Below are 20,047 nucleotides of genomic sequence, written 5' to 3' on the forward strand. Positions count from 1 at the left end.
CAGTACAATTCACCACCAAACCATTGGAAAAGTGTTGTTGTTTCACAGAATGAAAAGAAAAGAACACAGGGTGTTCCATTCCATTATGACTGTACAATACTTATTCACTGGAATATCATGACACAGCACTGTTTCAGCATGCGTTTATGGGAGGAAGAGTTTGGACGGTACCGGTCCTGGTCGGCGCTGCGGAAACGAGGGAGGATCATGTGGCGGAAGCTGCTGGTTCGGTCCAGTTTGGGCTGACTCTTGGCCCGTTTAATGGACCCCTTCAGTCTTCTACTGAGGAAACTCTGAGAAAAAGAAAAGACTCAGAATTAATATGCATGACAACAGACAACAAACCCAAGGAATTGATCATTTGGATTGCATAGTCTGACACTTGAAAACTTAATAATAGGCAATATTTGCTCTCATGATTTGTAAGGGCATGCATTTTTTAAAACCTTATGAGGGCTACAAAAAACTTCTAACCATATAAAACACTCAGTGTGCAGGCATTATACTTTACATGTATAATAATAAAAAACAATTAATATTAATAATAATGATATATATCAACAAAACAATTATTTATTGTTTTATTGTTAATAATATAAAATATTATAATATTTAAAAATATATATATATTATATTTGTTATTATATTAAAAGGACACAAATTTAGTTGTTTATATATAAACATTAAACGATTTTTTAATTAATAATATAAATAATTCTAACATTAATTAGATGAGCAGATGTAAAATTGTGGTGCAACTGACTGAAATGATATTCCCTTGCTCGTGGCAAAACACTCTGGCAATGTTGCACTATCCACAGTCAACCAATAGTGGGAAGTATTGCTTCATAAATATTTCCTGACGCCTACAGTAAGAACAGACTGGGAACAGCAGACAAGAGGTTCACGCCACAACAGAGTAAAATCATGTCAAATCTCACTGTACGTAATGCGTTCATAAGACGTACAATCTTAGATACAACCTGAAAACACAACTCATCAACAGAAGAATGTTTAGACACAGCAGATGAAGCTGTGAAAGCTCATTTGCTCAGTGATAATTACAGTGTAAGGCAGCAGTGTATTGATATTCCTCAGACATTCAGTTTAGTGGTTTATTATGCACTACAAACCCTCAGTATTAAACTTATGTAATTAATTCAGCCCAAACTGCTCAACCAACTAAAACATTTATTCGACATTTGTTTCATGGGCTATCTACTTCTACTATCTACTATCTACTACTAAAAACTAAGTTTATACTTACAAAGAAAGCTTTTTTACATTTTGAAAACCTTCCATTTAGATTGTGGCATTTCATTTACACAGATCCAAAGCCTAAAACCTGTATACCTGAAACTTTGCTACCTCACAACCAGTAAGCAACCATATTGCAACTAGAAATACTAGAAAATTAACACACAGTACACAAGAGTATATATAAGCAAGAATTTGTTGTTAGTCACCAGCAGCACCACACCAGCTCTAGACAAACAATGACACTCAAAGCTGCCCTGTTACTATAGCTAACATTACAGCAACAGTATATCTTGGTTCTGTGAAACAGCAAAACCAATGTAACTCATGTATGGAGCAGAAACAACGCAACCTTGGCATCCATGATCAAAACCCTTCTTTTTCCAGTAATATTCTTCTGACCTTTTCTCTTTTGCGATGTCTCTCAATCATCTCTCTTTCTACACTCTTTCTTTAAATCTCCCTCTTGCTCCCTCTTCTCCCCCATGATAACATCATGAGTGGACACACCCCCTACTGCTGATTGGCTCACTCTCTCTCCTCCCCCATGATCACCTTATGAGTAGACATGCCCCCTACTGCCGATTGGCTTACTCTCTGTCCTCCCCCACCATGAGTGGATACACTTCCTACTGCTGATTGGCTTACTCTCTCTCCTCCCCCATCATGAGTGGATACACTTCCTACTGCTGATTGGCTACAAGTGTGTTGTAGAGCTCGGTCCAATCCACTTTCGACAGCATTTCTCAGAAATTGCTTCCTGTATCTTTAACAGTGATTTGTAGGTGCTTTTCTATAGATTACTTCTATTTTTCGAACCATACAAAAACACAGCCATTAATTATGTCAAATACTCTAACAAAATCAATTATAGAACAAGGAGCATTTACGGCCCCTTTATTTTAATTATCTGGGGCATTTTTTTTGTAACTTTCAATGAAACCGCCTTCCCACTATCTAGTATTCGAGTACGATTGTTGCATTTTGTCCCCCTTGTGGAAGGCGGTCAGAATTTTCAGATTGGTTCAGAAGCAGCAGTGACCCTCCACTTTTTCACAATGGTATAATGAATGAATAATGAATGTATACACAAAACAAATCACTGTTAGTATATCTGAAAGATAGTCATAGTGCATTTTCTCAAACTCATCCACGTAAATAATGTGTAATAATTAATAATAATTGTAAAATGATTATTTCAGACATAATTATTCAAAACTGCCCATTTTAGAGAAATTGTGTATAAAGAAAAATAAATATTGGTAATTTTCACACTCTTTTTCATAGTTTTGATTAGAAAACATCACATTTAGTCTGGCAGTCATGTACGGTATAGGCGCAAAAACGGATTTAAATCAGATCCGAAAATTCTGCATTAAAAAATTATCAGAACTCCACAGAGGTCCAATATACTGGAAATTAATATCTTCTGGTCTGACGTTTGTTAGAAGCCACCAAGAAAATTCACCTCATTCCAATGCATTAACAACCACTCAGAACAGATTAACTCAGATTTACTAAACTAACTAAACCAGTAAATTGACTAGACCAAACCTTACTAATAATAACAATTTGTTACATTTGAAACACCAGCTTATTGGTGGAGAGGACACAGAGTGATGAAGCCAATCAGTGTATATGAGGATGATTAGAAGGCAATGATGATGGACAGAAGCCAATGGGCAAATTTGGCCAGGATGCCGAGGTTAAACCACTACTCTTTTTCGAAGGAAATCCTGGGATTTTTTTATGACCAGAGAGTCAGGACCTCGGTTTAACATCTCATCCGACGGTGCTTTTTGAGAGTATAGTGTCCCCATCATTATACTGGGGCGTTAGGACCCACACAGACCCCCTACGGGCCTCACTAACACCTCTTCCAACAGATACCTATTTTTTCCCAGGAGGTCTCTCATCCAGGTACTGACCAGGCTCAGCCCAACTAAATCCCCTTACATGAATCATTCACATAATCTCCTCCCATAAATTTTGTGCCTGAAAGGAAACTCTTACAAATGCATATGCAACAAGGTCAGCTGCCCTAAAAATTACTGTGTTCACACCTGTTCAACGCTAATTTTTCACTGTGTGTATTTAATCAATAATTACAGTAGTTTTTAACGCCAAAAGAGGATTTGCACTGGCGTAAGCTGTTAGTAAATCTGGCCCATAGTTCTTAGTACAATAAAACTAGGGTAACTTAGTTTGCCACCAGAATCATTAAAACCAAGTGAGATCCCATAAAAATTTGTTATGCTTGTACAGTATTACTGTATGGCATTTTTGGCAGATTTGGCAAAATCTGCAGTTACAATGGTACATTTTCATTTCATTAAACCGGGACACTAAACAAAATTCGTCTTGCTCACACTCTTAAGAATAAATTACCATTGATGGTTCCATGGAGGACTTCTAACATCCATGGAACATTTCCATAGCACAAAAGGTTCTTTATAGTAGTAGTTCTTTAGATTGTTTAAATGTTCTTTGAAGAACTGTTTATTTTCTGTGGCATCGCTGTGAAAACCCTCTTTTGAAAGCTTTATTTTTAACCCTCTGGTGCTCCACATTTAGTGGACACACTCATTCTCCTCCCAGTCAAATGTGCCCGAACACCTCAAATGTAACTTTTCTTTCCAGGTAAAATAAATGTAATATATTTTTGTTCAACAATAAGTCAATAATTGAGGGAATTGTATGGTACTAAGTAATATTTATGAAATAATTATGACCATTTAACCTTTTCAAATAATGTTGTTAATTTTTTTAGATACAGTAGCAAGTGCCACAAAAGTCACTAAGTGTCATAGCATTCCAATGAAGTAAAACATTTGTAAAAAAAAAAATGGAAACATTTTTTTTTCTGTACCACTGTAACTACAGATTCTGTTAAAATACAATACAATATTGTTACTCTTTGCGAGAAAGTAGTGAAAAGGTAGGGTTGACCTTCTCGTGTTTTTAGATTACTTTTGACAAAAAATAAATAAATCAGAATGGTATGACACTTGGTATGTGACTTTTGTGGCATTTGCTTTGTGAACAAAAACAATCAAGGAAAAGTGACCGAAGAGCACCAGAGGGACAAAAATTTAAACACTACTTTGTCGCAAAGAGTAACAATGTAGTTTCAGTTGTACATTTTTTTCAATTTTAAGTATTTGCCATGCTGCTCAAATCCCTGCGCATTTGAATTTAACCAGGACACTAAACAAAAGTCATCACTTTCAGCCTATTATTAAACAGAGAAAAACGTTTAATTGCAAAGAAGTTGTGTGTTATATCTGATAAACTCAGACATAATGACTCAATCATTGGCTAAAGAACAGATTAACATGATTACTTCCTGCGTGACTAACTGTTTGTCTAACACATCCAAACCGCACGCCGGCCGCTCGAACCCACAGCAGAAGCTGTGTCAGAGACAGCTCAGCTGTTAGATAACGTACCTCAAGAGAGGGTTGTGCCGCCAAACTGGGTCCAGTCTCTGGATTAGAACCTACAACCTTCCACTCACCAGCAGCCCAGTGAGAGAGCGGGACTGAGGGAGGGAGAGTCAGAGAGACGGTCGGGGAGAGAGGGAGGGAACGAGGGAGCGGAGGGGTGCTCACTCTCTTGTGTGAGAGAGACGGGGAGAGAGAGGGCGACAGGGGCAGAGGGGCGAACGGGAGCGAGAGGGATAGGGAGGGAGAGAGGGATCTGGGACGGAACGGTGGGGTACTCACGGATTGTCGGAAGGGTTGTGGGGGGGCAGTGGGTGGGATCTCCATGCTTGGCTGCTTCCCGGTGGCGATGCTCTTCCGCCGGAGCCGAGCGTTTTCTGAAAGAGAGAGTGATAAAAGTGTGAGAACAAACCTAGCTTCTTTTTTTCCCGGTGAAATAAAGGTAATATATTTTTGTTCAATAATATTTTTTATTTAATACTACATATTTTGGGGGAATTTTATGGTACTAAGTAATATTTATGAAATAATTATGACCATTTAACATATGATAATAATTAGGCTAATGTAACAAAAGGCTGGAATACACTACATGACTTTTGCACAGATTTTTGTCCTGATTTGCAGTCTGGAATGTAATATCATATGCTAGTTGCCAAAAGTATGCGCCAGTCTGCAGGATATATCAGTTGGAGCGACAGAAAATCGCGTAGAATATGAAGGGCACAGACTCAGATTTTTAAGCTTCAGACAATGATTCCATCCAGTCGTCAAATATGTTTGATATTTTGAGCCGATTTTAGATTACATATTGTTTTGATTTGTCACGCGTCTCCTAGCAAAGTGGCACACGTTTCTGTGTGAGTTTGTTGTGTTCGGAACGACATGAAAGTCTGCTAGTGTGTGACCCTTAGTCAACTTTTTACCAAAAATAAAAAGAAAAAAAAAAAACGTAAAAGAGCTGAAATGAAAATGAAAATTTTCGCTTGCCAACTGCCTGCAATAAAAAAAAAGTTTAATTTGAAATACTAAAATTACTACAACTAGAATAAAAATAATGGTAAATAGAAATAGAAATATATATATATATATATATCAATCACCCAATAATGAAAATTAATTAATTTTACTGAATATAAATAAATTATTATTTAAATATAAATCAATAATTATTTTTTCTCCCAAAAAATAAAAGAAATAAAAGAAAAGAAATCTAAATCAAGCTAAAAGAAATCATATTTTTGTCAAACATTTTCCAAAAGTTGTTTTATTTTATATAAGGATGTTCATCATGTTGACAGTATTTTCTATATACTTTCAGGTATACATTCAATAAATCATGCGTCATAAATATACTTGTGAATAGGGTATTATTTTACAAATGCATTGGTAATCGAAGATGCTATATCTATATGCCAGTAGGTATCAGTATAAAATCTAAGACCACCTTCACATCAACAGTGAAACCAGATGTTCTTTACTTAAAAAAAATAATTAAGAAAAAATTGCCAAATGCAAGTGAAAATTGGCTGTTACTTGCGGGTTTGAAACCTAATGCACATTAGATCACAATTTAGTCAGTGACATCTGTCTTGAATCACACAACTTTTAGTGAAAAAAATGTATCATGGAAAGACATATTTATATCTACTTATAATGTTCATCACATTAAACCACCAAAACAACAATTTATGCAATAAAATCATTGTGGTTTTTCTTTACATTCTTGTGCCAGGTTGCATTTCACTGAGGAATGGAGTCTGGCTCATCTCGTATATGATGCTGCGAGTGACACTATATGGCTCTGTCCCAAAACCAAGTGGACTGCCAATGTATGCAGCATTCCCAATGCATGGGCTGTTCCAAAAGGTAAGATACCTTCTTTTAGCTGTTGTGGTGAAGGCAATCCCATAATGCATTTCAACAAGAATAATTCCATTTAAAATGGTCCAAGCAAAAGAAATGTCAATAACTATAAACCATTTAATTACAAACAAATATGATTATTAATTAATATAATGCAATCCATTTAAGAATATTTATTGATTATTTATATGTGCTATGTACAGAATTGTTATGCACTGTACTATTCCAAATCACTTACAGTATGAGTTTCAATTTAGAAAAAAGCCATTGATCTGTGGCCAAGAAATATGCAAGGAAAATAGCTAAAAAGGATCTCATGGATCGGTATCAGGGCTGATCTATATCGGCTATCCTAATGCCTGCTACAGACTGTGTGATTTTGGGAATTCTATAAGATCACAATGTACAACATGGATCTAATAAACTTGGATACGATGTACTGTATACAGACTGTACGATGATGACACTATTGAATCGTAGGCTACGACGCAAGTTAATATAGAAGAATAAAAAGTCATCAGCATGCTCTAGTAGTAAACAAATAGAGCAAGATGAATCGCACTTTGGTGGTTTTTATGTGAGCTGAAAAAAGAGGAGGAAGTGAAGAAGGAGAATATGGATGCAGTCAGGGGATAAAGTGGCCCGGAACAGTCTGGAACTGCGTTCCGGTCTCAGATAAATTAATAAATAAATAGATACAAATCAAATCATTCTCATCAAATATACTGATTCTCATCATTCATGAAATCAAAACGTAATATCACCCCCTGGCCAGCCTTCACAAACACGCTTCCCGACGGTATGTTCTCCGTCACGGTTCTGACTTGAGTGCATCTACGTGGGTTAAAGCATGCAGACAAAGTCCTTCAAAGGGGAGGGGTGGTAATGTGTGTGGGGCTGTGGTGTGGTGGTAATGTGTGTGGGGCTGTGGTGTGGTGGTAATGTGTGTGGGGATGTGGTGGGGTGGTAATGTGGGTGAGGCTGTGATGGGGTGGTAATGTGTGTGGGGCTGTGGTGGGGTGGTAATGTGGGTGAGGCTGTGGTGGGGTGGTAATGTGGGTGAGGCTGTGGTGGGGTGGTAATGTGGGTGAGGCTGTGGTGGGGTGGTAATGTGGGTGAGGCTGTGGTGGGGTGGTAATGTGGGTGAGGCTGTGGTGGGGTGGTAATGTGGGTGAGGCTGTGGTGGGGTGGTAATGTGTGTGGGGCTGTAGTGTGGTGGTAATGTGTGTGGGGATGTGGTGGGGTGGTAATGTGTGTGGGGCTGTGGTGGGGTGGTAATGTGGGTGAGGCTGTGGTGGGGTGGTAATGTGTGTGGGGCTGTGGAGGGGTGGTAATGTGGGTGAGGCTGTGGTGGGGTGGTAATGTGGGTGAGGCTGTGGTGGGGTGGTAATGTGGGTGAGGCTGTGGTGGGGTGGTAATGTGGGTGAGGCTGTGGTGGGGTGGTAATGTGTGTTGGGCTGTGGTGGGGTGGTAATGTGGGTGAGGCTGTGGTGGGATGGTAATGTGGGTGAGGCTGTGGTGGGGTGGTAATGTGTGTGGGGCTGTGGTGGGGTGGTAATGTGTGTGGGGCTGTGGTGGGGTGGTAATGTGTGTGGGGCTGTGGTGGGGTGGTAATGTGGGTGAGGCTGTGGTGGGGTGGTAATGTGGGTGAGGCTGTGGTGGGGTGGTAATGTGTGTGGGGCTGTGGAGGGGTGGTAATAAGGGTGAGGCTGTGGAGGGGTGGTAATGTGGGTGAGGCTGTGGTGGGGTGGTAATGTGGGTGAGGCTGTGGTGGGGTGGTAATGTGGGTGAGGCTGTGGTGGGGTGGTAATGTGGGTGAGGCTGTGGTGGGGTGGTAATGTGGGTGAGGCTGTGGTGGGGTGGTAATGTGGGTGAGGCTGTGGTGGGGTGGTAATGTGGGTGAGGCTGTGGTGGGGTGGTAATGTGGGTGAGGCTGTGGTGGGGTGGTAATGTGGGTGAGGCTGTGGTGGGGTGGTAATGTGGGTGGGGCTGTGGTGGGGTGGTAATTTGGGTGAGGCTGTGGTGGGGTGGTAATGTGGGTGGGGGTGGTGGGGTGGTAATGTGGGTGAGGCTGTGGTGTGGTGTGGTGTAGGTTAATGTCAAATTTTCATAATTGTGATTGATTTATTTCTGTTATAGTTGTCTTCAGCCATTTTGGTATGTTACATTTGAGTCAGTTTTGGACTTCCTATTTTTATGTTTAAATTTACGTTGTGAAAAACAATGTTGTGTTCCATATTGTGGTGTTCAGTAATTTTAACAAGTATCGTCATCATATCAGTGTAGATTGATCAAAATAAAACCATTAAAATATCAAGTAAATAAGTATTGTGATACTTGGTGCCACAGTGACTCTCTTGTCTTGTGTGTGTGTGTGCGTGAATGAGTGCTGCAGTTAAGGCTGATTGTGTCACAGCGGTGTAACATAGGCTGTCCCAATTCAAAGGTCCATCAAATGTGTTCTTGAAATGAGTCCTTTGTTTCACAGGTAAAGAAGGATAAAACAGATGGATCCTTCGCGACCTTGCCTACCCCAGAATACATTATATTTATTCATTTATTTGATCGAAAATATAGTAAAAACAGCAAAACTCTATTACAATTTAAACTAACTGTTTTCTATTTGACCATTTTAAAATGTAATTTATTTGAAATGTAATTATTTTGTAACATTATACATGTCTGTCACTTTTGATCAATTTTAATGCATCCTTGCTGAATAAAAGTATTGATTTCTTTCAAACTAAAATAAATATAATACAAATAATGTGCAATACACTTTGATGCAATATTTTTGGCCAGTAAATTTTCTCAATTCAACTGCTATTGGCAGACATGGTAAAAGTTAATTTTGGACCGAAGCGGAGTAAAGAAAATGGCAAAACAATGAGAAATAAAACAGTCTAACTGCAGGCACAAGAGACAGGCACTTGCAAACAAAGTGCTTATTGACTGGCGTCCTTGAGTAAGTACCGGATACAGAAGCGCAGTCATTGGCGGAGCTGTAGACACGACTATTGCTCAGGAATGTGAAGTCATTAAAATAAGACCAACAGAAACAAATGAATGGGCGGCTTAATGAACGTAGAGGTGCTGGAAGGAGAAAAGACTGAAAGAAGCAGTGCTCAACCATCAAACCATCAGTCTCTCCTGCTCGATGCTGTGATAACCCTCCCATAAATCTCAGTGTAAATACCCACTGTCTCTCCAGCCAATGCAATCTGTCTCTCTCTCTCAATCTCTGAAGCTCACAGCTCACACACACACTATCACAGCCATACAGTTCTCTCGCCTTGCACCCACGCAACTCTTTTACATAAATCAAACAGTGTATTTATCCATCTCTCTGCCTCTCTCTTTTTTATGAGAGCATTTTCCTTCCCCTCACCTCTCACATCCATTCAATTCTCTGCACTTTCAATCTCATCAGTTTTTTCGGTCTCTATGCGATCCTGAACGTCAGAACTCAAATCTCCAAATCGCTCCTCCTGATCCCTCTCCTGGTGCACAGCCTCAACTCAGCTGATTTTACAGTTCTTATTATGTAATATGTCCATTGAAGTGAAGTATATTTTACGTATAGATTAATCTGAGGCCTCAGTTCTTGGTCATACAGTCTCTTGAATATGTTTTGCAATCTTAAACTGGTTCTTATTCAGAATCTGCTATTTGTGTCCTTTTTTTTTTTTTTTTTTACAAAAATACTGGAACTGAATCATTTTCATGACTTTTGGCTCCACTAACAGTTTTTTGTATGCCAAATGGGGAAAGAAAACCATAAACAAAAATAGAAACATAAGAGCCGTTGTCATGACAATCAGCTAGAATCTTCTTTTCTGTTACGGTGAATAACCGATCAGCTTTCGAGTGTGATTCTTGTTCAAGATAAGGATATGAGATCATTTCTGAACTCAACAGAACATAACAAATCAGAATGAAGTCTCTTATGCTCACCAAGGCTGCATTTTTTTTAGTCAAAAATACAGTAAAAACAGTAAGAATGTGACATATTAATACCATTTAAAATAACTTTTCTATTTGAATATATTTTAAAATATAATTTATTTCTGTGATGCAAAGCTGAATTTTCAGCATCAATACTCCAGTCTTCAGTGTCACATGATCTTTCTAATATGCTGATTTGCTGCTCAAGAAACATTTTGAAAACAGTTGTGTGCTTAATATTTTGTGGAAACTGTGATACATTTTTTGGGGGGATTCTTTGATTAATAGAAACTTAAAAAGAAGAGGATTTATTTGAAATTGAAATCTTTTGTAACATTATAAATGTCTTCACTTTGCCAAATGAAAGTATTAACTTCTTACAAAAAAAATCTTATAAGCACCCAGAAATTTTTAACAGTAGTGTATAAGCACACACAGACACAGATATATATTTCTGAAAGTTTATTTAAACAACTTTTAGAAGCACACTGCATGGATTAGGCGTTTTGATGGATTTAATCAAGAAAGCTTATTTTCAGATGAAGAGATCAATGGAAATTATCAGCATGTAATAGAGATGTGCTTTTCCATGATGACAACAAGCCCAATCATTTGATGAATTTGTATAACTTTGTTCTGATATTGTTCTATTAAAAGAAATATCTAAAAATGTAACATTCTTTTGAGGATAGTGAATGAAATATTACTTGTCAAACATTGTCCATTCTTCCTTACACAAAATTACAAGATTCTAAAACAACTAGGCCTATTAAGGAAACAAAAAATCAAGAATCTGAAGGCAATCAGAATCTGAATTTCCTATGATTTTCATCTCTATTCGTAAAAAACGGAGTTGTGTTGCCAGTTATATTTGAAATAATACTAGTCCTTAATGCTGATTTTCAATACAACATTTGTGTTATACTAAAATACAAAATATAATAACGTTACTTTGACTAACTTCTAGTGTATAGACCGCCCTTAATTAGCTGTTATTATGAAAACTTGGTGAAAACAAAGGTGAATTTTCAGCATAATTACTCCAGTCTTCAGTGTCAAATGATCCTTCAGAAATCTTCAGAAATTTCTTATCAATGTTGAAAAGTTTTTTCAGTATCCTTTGATAAATAAAAAGTTAACCAAAAGAACAGCATCAATTTCAAATATAAACCTTTTGAAACACTTGTACATGTCTTTGTACATTGTCCCTTTCGATCAATTGAATGCATCCTTGCAATAAATCTTAGTGTCCCTAAACTTCTGAATGGTACTGTATATGAATATAGTAGTCATTCAGTACTATGGTATAGTATGGTATCATCACAGGAATGTTCTGAAAGGATATAAAACAATCAATCCAATGCGACTGTTAATTGCAAATCAATTTCCAGTTTTTAATATGAATCGTCATATGGTACAAAAATAAACTGTTAATCATTTTAATGTGTCTGAGATTGAGAGAGCATTAAAAACACAATATAAATGTTCACTCTTAAAAATGCCCTTCAAGAACCACAGAACTGAATATGCTGAACCTGATCGCAGGCCAGAGGTCACTATTCCTTTTAATTATGCCAAACTGAAAGCCAAAGTAAAGCGGGCTCGATACATCCATTTATTTCAATTTCTCCCTCTGTCCTTTTTGATCCAAATCCAGGCTCTTTATTTGGTTGCCATGGCAACATTTTCTAGTACCTTACATTTGACTAACATGATGAAACACTGAAGTGATGGAACACAGACTCATGTGAACATGTATGAACAAGGCTGTCGGACGGACGAGAAATGGCAAGTTGCTTTTCAATGAAGTTCAAACGGGCACCGTCTGTTATCAAACACAATGATCGCTAAAATAAGCCTGCGTTCTGCAACTTGAGGATAAAAGGAGATATTTTCTATCACACAATAATGATGGAAGGGGAGAAAAGCTGGACTTCCAACATAGGTGTGTACAAGTATGTGTGGGTGTGTGGGTGTGTGTGCACTTTTTATTCTCAATGTAAATCTGATGTCAAGCTGAAAGCCGGAGCTGAAGTGTGTGGGTGGAAAAAGCTTCAAGCTTCAGTCCCTTTGAGAGAGACAGAATGGAAGAGAGAGAGAGAGAGAGAGAGAGAGAGAGAGAGAGAGAGAGAGAGAGAGAGAGAGAGAGAGAGAGAGAGAGAGAGAGAGAGAGAGAGAGAGAGAGAGAGAGAGAGAGAGAGAGAGAGAGAGAGAGAGAGAGAGAGGAGGGGGAGCAAACATGATAAAAAGTGAAACTAATGAAAAAAAATTATGCTCAGCTTTTGACTGATATGCGTGGGGTTGCAAGTGGATCGATTTTTGCACCTAAACTGGATTTGTAATGGTGTATGGGGCTTGAATAATACAAAGAAGAAATGAAAACAATATTATTTTAAATGTAGCCTTATTAAGTATTGTTCTTAAAGGTGAAGTTTGTAATCTGTCTCTTATCCCAGCTCAATATGCAGACAATTAAAAGTAGGTCTGAGCTGTAAATGTCACATAACTAATTTGGTTACACTTTATTTTAAGGTGCTCTTGTTACAGTGTAAATTATACATTATTGTACTGAGTGATAGAAATTAAGTAAGAACATGTATTACTAACAAATTAGGGTTAGGGTTTGGTTTAGTTGCATGTAATTATGCATAATTTACTGTTATTACTATAGTAAGTACATGTGTATGTAACAAGGCCACTGTAAAATAAAGTGTTACCACAAGTTCTATTAGCAACCTTTGAACAGCCGTCAATAGAGATGGTGTAGTTACAGAATCTACCAGGAGGGGGCTAAATGAGCCAGAGTGAAACAATAACACTGGCTCAACCAATGGTGTGAGTTTGGGGCGGGGTTATCTGTGTGTTTGACGAATGGGAGTCTTTGGGAAACCTGTTTGACTGTCATTCTTTGTCCAATTTGTTTGGAGTCTCTATAGTGGCACAGAAATCACATACTTTAGCTTTATTAAAAAAAAAAATTAAGATTTTTTTTTTTTTTTAGTGAAGCTGCAAAAGAAAAAAAAAGAAAGAAAGTGATGCCTGCAATTCCTGGAGACAAATTACCAAAGGACTTCTGTGCGATGCTTTCTTCTATTGTCATTTTCAAGGATTTTTCCCCTGAGGCTGTTTTTAACACTCTTTTCACAAAAGCATCACGAAACAACCTTCCAAAAAGTTCCACAGACTAGAAATATATTTTTAAGATTATATTAAAATCGGAAAGTGAAGCTTATGTATTTAGACATTGTCCCAATCCCAAAAGCCCTCCCTTACACTGAAATATAGTAGATATGCATCAATCAAATGACTAGATCTATGCAGTATTTTTGAATTCCATTTTGAATTCCAATTTTTGGGAAAAAAACAAAACAATCACATTTAAATAAAGTCAGCTTTTTAAAGAACTTTAGTCACGGCATGCATGTTTAAATTCATTCAAAAGACCAGTTAAATGATGTGACCTTGTGTTTTCCTAGTTTTCCACAAAATGAGAGAACCAGTTTAGATACTAAATCAAATGACTGTAATATGCATATTATTCCTACCTACAGCAGAAATGCAACTGTAAGGGGGCGGTACAATCCCTTATTCCTCCTTAATTATTCCCGTCCAGGATCCAGAAGTAATCTCAAGCCACCAAGAAAGACAAATTGTCCAAACTGTCCTTCTTCAATCATATTCCAGTCTTGGTTTCTTTTAAGTCACTTGTTTCTGCTTCACTTGAGAACGATTACTTTCCCTTAGCAGGTCAAGTGTTCCTCTAAAGGTCAACAGAAGGGTGGATTCCCACACCATGTTTGGTTGTAATCATGTGTCTATATGCACTCTTCTCTCAAATCTGGCATCAGCGACTTTTTGACCATTAAATAAATCCAGAAAAACTTCCATTCTTGCTTTCCCCAAGTAATCCTATATGCATCAATGAACATCTCTGCATGTCATGTTCACTTGTGAAGTTCAACACTGCCATAATACTTCTCTTTAAATGTAAATCCTAACTAAAAACAGACTATTATGCATTAACTTGAATTATTGCAATCAAACGTAAGCTAAATATAATAGTTTAATACATGTATTTCACTTATACTATATTTACGACTTCTATTTTGATATCTATTTACCTAAGAGTTGTTATGTAGTAAATTATTAAAAATGTCAATATTTACAATCAAGAATTTGAACTCTATAAAAGGACTCTATTTAACTGTTAGAATTGTTGTGTCTCATTCCTCCACCTCGTCTCAGTCACTCTCTCCAGCCCTGACAGCGGCTGTTCCTCAGAAGAGTGCCAGATAGAGAGCTCCGTGTTCCGGAGACGCTCACCGGCGCCTTCACGCACGACCCTGAACCGACGAGCCGTTTCCCTTCTGCCTTTACTGCGGTTACCAACACCAGATCTGCAGCGAAACTCTCTCATGTTTTACTTTAGCTATAATTATAGGCGTCGTTTAGCGTTGCAATCGAGCTATCAACGTTTAAAACGCTCTAAGCGAGAACTTTTCAGAGCATGCGTGCACATGACTAAGGCCTTTATTCTAAGCTTACACTTCCATAGACAGTAAAGCACTGGCATCTGATGCAAACTTGTGTGTGTGCGTGTATGTGTGTGTGTGACGGAGCCAGACTTCTCCGCAGCTCCGTGCCAGTGACACTGATGTGTAAATCCTCCAAGCGCACGAAGTTCAGACGTTTATTCTTGCACAAAACCGATGCATTTAGCGACGAATCAAAGCTCAGATGGTGAAGATTCAGACGGATTGGTCATTTGCATGAGGACTTCCAAAAGCAAATCCAAAATTACATCGGAAATCCTTTTCATGAGGAAAGGCTTGCTGTATTCCGGAATATGTTTGCTTGTTTCCAGTCACACACGCAGGAATATCAGCAGCAAGGCGACGCATCCTTTCCTGCGGTTGTCCTTTTCTTTACTGCGCTCTCACTCACTCGAGGAGGCGAGAGGAGAGAAGAGGGGCTGAGCTGGACAGGGGGGTGGGGGAGAGATGGGATTTGATGGAGAGAACTTCATGTAAAAGCCTGGGGCAAACTCTCTCTCTCTCTCTCTCTCTCTCTCTCTCTCTCTCTCTCTCTCTCTCTCTCTCTCTCTCTCTCTCTCTCTATCTATCTATCTATCTATCTCTCTCTCTCTCTCTCTCTCTCTCTCTCTCTCTCTCTCTCTCTCTCTCTCTCTCTCTCTCTCTCTCTCTCTCTCTCACACACACACACACACACACACACAGCTCTTGTGTATGTGTGTGTGGATGTGATGCTTTCAGGCAGCCGGTGAGTGGAGAGGCTTGTGTAGAGGCAGGTTATGTGGGAGGAATGTGTGTAATTACACAACTACACAAACTGAAGACAAATGACAATGTAGATTAAACTCTGAGAGAGCACGTATACAGTACAGAGAGACGCTGCGAGCTGCATGTTAGCTTTCGCTGTATTAATTCTATTGTATAACTAGCATAGATTTTTACATTTGATTTGGGGCACAAGGGTGGTATGCGTGGTTGTGTGCTCTGGTTATGTGTTTGCTACGGTGTTCTGAGTGGTGATGCTATGCGGTTGCTAGGGTGTGCTGACTGGTTGCTAGGAGGTTCATTATTGGTCAAAAGAGCTCACTCTCAAGTTTCTATGATATTCTGGCAGTCTGAAAGTCTTAGAAGAGTGATAGTACAGCAATCATAAAAGGGATAGTTCACCCCTAAAAAAATAATATTCTGTCATCATTTACTAACCCTCATGTCGTTTCAAATTTGCATGACTTTTTTGGATGTACTATCTCAAGACATTATTTTTTTTAAATAATATGTATAAATATGTATTTATTAACAGAATGTATATTAATTATATTTATATACTGCTATATAAAAAATTGACAAGTAATTTTATAACTGTCACTCTGTACTGTACATGCACTCAGATATTTAATATATATGATGTATATTTTGTGTGTATGTATGTATGTGTGTGTGTATATATATATATATATATATATATATATATATATATATATATACACAGTGATGTGAATAAGTTAGGACCCCCATGCTAAAGTTGCCTAAAAAGAGGAATAAAAAAATAATCTTTTGGAAATTGATCTTAATGCCTTAATTAGAAAAATGAGGAAAAATCCAACCTTTAAAGACACCAATTTTCTTTGTGTATGAATAATGTAACATAAATAAATAAATGTTCTTCCTTAAAATACAGGGTGCATAAGTCAGGACACCCCTATGTGAAATTCCCATAGAGTCAGGTAGATTTTTATTTTTAAAGGCCAGTTATTTCATGGATCCAGGATCATATGCATCCTGATAAAGTTCCCTTGGCCTTTGGAATTAAAAAAGACCCACATCATCACATTCCCTTCACCATACCTAGAGATTGGCATGAGGTACTTTCCATAAGATCATCTTTCAATGCAAATCAAACCAGCTATTAGGCTAACTGAAACAACACCATGCCAATCTCTAGGTATGTGTGATGATGTGGGGATATTTTAATTCCAAAGGCCAAGGGAACTTTATCAGGATGCATATGATCCTGGATCCATGAAATAACTGGCCTTTAAAAATAAAAATCTGGCTGACTCTATGGGTATTTAACATAGGGGTGTCCTGAGTTATGCACCCTGTATTTTTGATACATTATTCATTCACAAAGAAAATTGGTGTCCTTAAAGGTTGGATATTTCCTCAATTTTTTAAATAAGGCATTAAGATCAATTTCCAAAAGATGATTTTTTATTCCTCTTTTTAGGCAACTTTAGCATGGGTGTCATGCTGATTGCCTCCACGCCACGCCGCATTGAAGCAGTCATTTCTGCAAAAGGATTCCCGACCAAGTATTGAGTGCATAACTGAACATAATTATTTGAAGGTTGACTTTTTTTGTATTAAAAACACTTCTTTTATTGGTCGGATGAAATATGCTAATTTTTTGAGATAGGAATTTTGGGTTTTCATGAGCTGTATGCCAAAATCATCAGTATTAAAACAATAAAAGACCTGAAATATTTCAGTTGGTGTGCAATGAATCTAAAATATATGAAAGTTTAATTTTTAATCATTACATTATGGAAAATAATGAACTTTATCACAATATGCTAATTTTTTGAGAAGGACCTGTATATATATATATATATATATATATATATATATATATATATATATATATATATATATATATATTGTCAGGGATATTCTGTCATTTGTTTGTTTAGTTTAATAGTTCATGTTTTTTGCCGTCATTAGTTGCTATGGATATTCATTTGATCATCATTGAGTCTTTTAGCTCGTTATCTGTGTGTATTTAAAGGTTTCAACTTAATAAAACTGTTTAGAAATCATTTGGATGGTTAAATAACCTGTTCTGGTGAGCATGGTGACTTTCCCCACTCCCCCCAACGTTCCCAGGCGGAAAACCAACCTTGCAACATGGGGACTAACGTCCCGGTAAGTTAGAAAAAGGAAGTCTTGTGAGAAGAGATAGCGAGCGAGAAATACAAACTGCTTTATGCCAATTCGACATAAACACACATGCCATATGATACTGTGTATGATGTATTACCCACATCGGTAGACATAGCTCCACATGATAAAGTTGGCCGGCTCCGATAATAACAAATGCACATGAGCAGCGGTAGAAAGGGGGAGGAGGTGCCGCAAGTGAGTTTTTTTTTCGACAGTGTTGTGAAATATACGTCCCACATTTGTAGGGGGAACTCTTTGAGACTAGCCTTGAAATCTAGACGCACCCTAGCGGCAGGAAAAATAATTTTGCAGCCAGTGTGGTCTAGCAACTCTCCGTTGGCATTCGAGCTGGAAAAAACATACTCTGGTCAGGCCAATCACATTGTGTATAGAGTTGGTGGGCGGGCTTAACATAATGACGGCAGAGTTGTGACAGTTCCGCGTGATTTCCATAGGTGATTTCTAGGGATGGGAATTGATAAGATTTTATCAATATCAATGCCACTAACGATTCTGCTTATCGATCCGATTCTTTAACGATTCTCTTATCGATTCCTGATAGCACTGTGTGGGAAAAAGTAGTCTTTTTCGGGGGGGAAAACAAGTCGTTTTAATGCTTACACTTGACTAAGCAAACTGTACTTTTTATGTAATTTCTGTAATGGAACCTTATTGTAAAGTGTTACCGATTAGTTATACACCGATTAAACGTCCCGTGAGTTCAGTGTTGGAAGGATCAGTTGTTTTAACCATTCATTAAAACGAATCGGTTCAAATGAGTCATTAGTTCGCGAATTGGACGTGTCATTATCGGACGTGTGCGCGTTGTGTGATTATCCCGCCAGTTGGGACATCCCACAAGATGTGTGTCATCACAGAAAACATTTCATCACTGGATCGTTTTTTTTCGTTTATTTGAAGTGTGATTATGTCAGCTGAATGTGCGGAAGACTTTTCAGAGAAGATAAGGCAAAGTATTTTAGCACAATTCACACCCAGCGGCAATTCAGGAAAAACAAATCTCCGAATGCTCCACATAAAACTTTAGTCTCCCTACCTTACCATCGTGTCGTTTATTTTGATTAATATGTGCGAGGGAGAGAGGAAGACAGCGCTTAGTTTTGAGACGGTGAAGCAGCTACTTTCGCCTTGAACCGAAGAGAGAGAGTGCGTGCGCGCGACCGGGGCTCTCTCTCTCTCTCTCTCTCTCTCTCTCTCTCTGCTCGATCAGTTTAACATGCGCCCTGTCACAAGCGCAGCGGTTCATCTACATTACCAGAGAGAGACAATTTTACTCACTGATCAAATAAGACTTTGCAGGACAAAGATTATCTTTGGACGCGGTGCTATGGTGCTTGATAAAGGACAAAAGGGACAGTTGTGAGTTCACGGTCTGTACATACTATGGCTGACTCAGAGCAGGAGCATCGATAAGAGGACTCGTTAACGTCGAGGGCATACAATATCGATGGATCGTAAAATTTAGAACCGGTTCTCGAGTGGAACCGGTTTTCGATTCCCATCCCTAGTGATTTCCCTGCTACTTGAAAACAAAGATGATGTTGCTGCCGAACAGCGGTATTTCGAATTGGCTTTGGCCGCGACTCTGGATGACTTGGAGTTAAGAGAACGTCACTTAAGTCATTCTTAAAAAAGGAAGATGTGTTCGGAGTTTTGACGACCGGATACGGCAAAAGTTTAATATATCAACTAGCTCCGCTGGTGGAAAAACACATGGGACTCACTCAGCCACAGCCGTTCGTTGCTCTGGTTGGTTGTAGCGCTGTCCTATTGTGTGCAGAGGGAATTTGAAAGACAACCGTTTATCCCGCCCCTCGGATTGAGGTATGGCAATTGTGAGCTCCCAGACCTAACATCTTGATGTAGGTTTGGCTTGCCAGGCTACGTTGAGACAATATGCGACAACAAAAGTGAAAATCAGCGAAGAAATGACTAGAGTTGCCGAGTTCCCCTTTAAGTTCCTCGTTTCTCTGGCTTGGTTGTCGGTTATGGTTTGTGTTAGTGTTTGAACTAGAACACACTGTGACGCTACCTGTGGACTAT

The 20,047-nt window shown here is 38.3% G+C and overlaps 1 protein-coding gene across 1 annotated transcript in view; it reads right to left on the minus strand.

The window, feature by feature from the left end:
* Positions 1–20,047, minus strand: part of syngap1b (synaptic Ras GTPase activating protein 1b) — a 184,827-nt gene that overhangs the window by 44,568 nt on the left and 120,212 nt on the right. Inside the window, 2 exon segments of the mRNA XM_077214697.1 lie at positions 172–293; positions 4,983–5,077. Coding sequence (XP_077070812.1) covers positions 172–293; positions 4,983–5,077 — 217 coding nt within the window.

The sequence above is a fragment of the Siphateles boraxobius genome, unplaced genomic scaffold (assembly GCF_051911475.1).
Source record: "Siphateles boraxobius isolate OS27281-9 unplaced genomic scaffold, OSU_SipBor_1 68, whole genome shotgun sequence".
In the NCBI taxonomy this organism is placed as follows: Eukaryota; Metazoa; Chordata; class Actinopteri; order Cypriniformes; family Leuciscidae; genus Siphateles; species Siphateles boraxobius.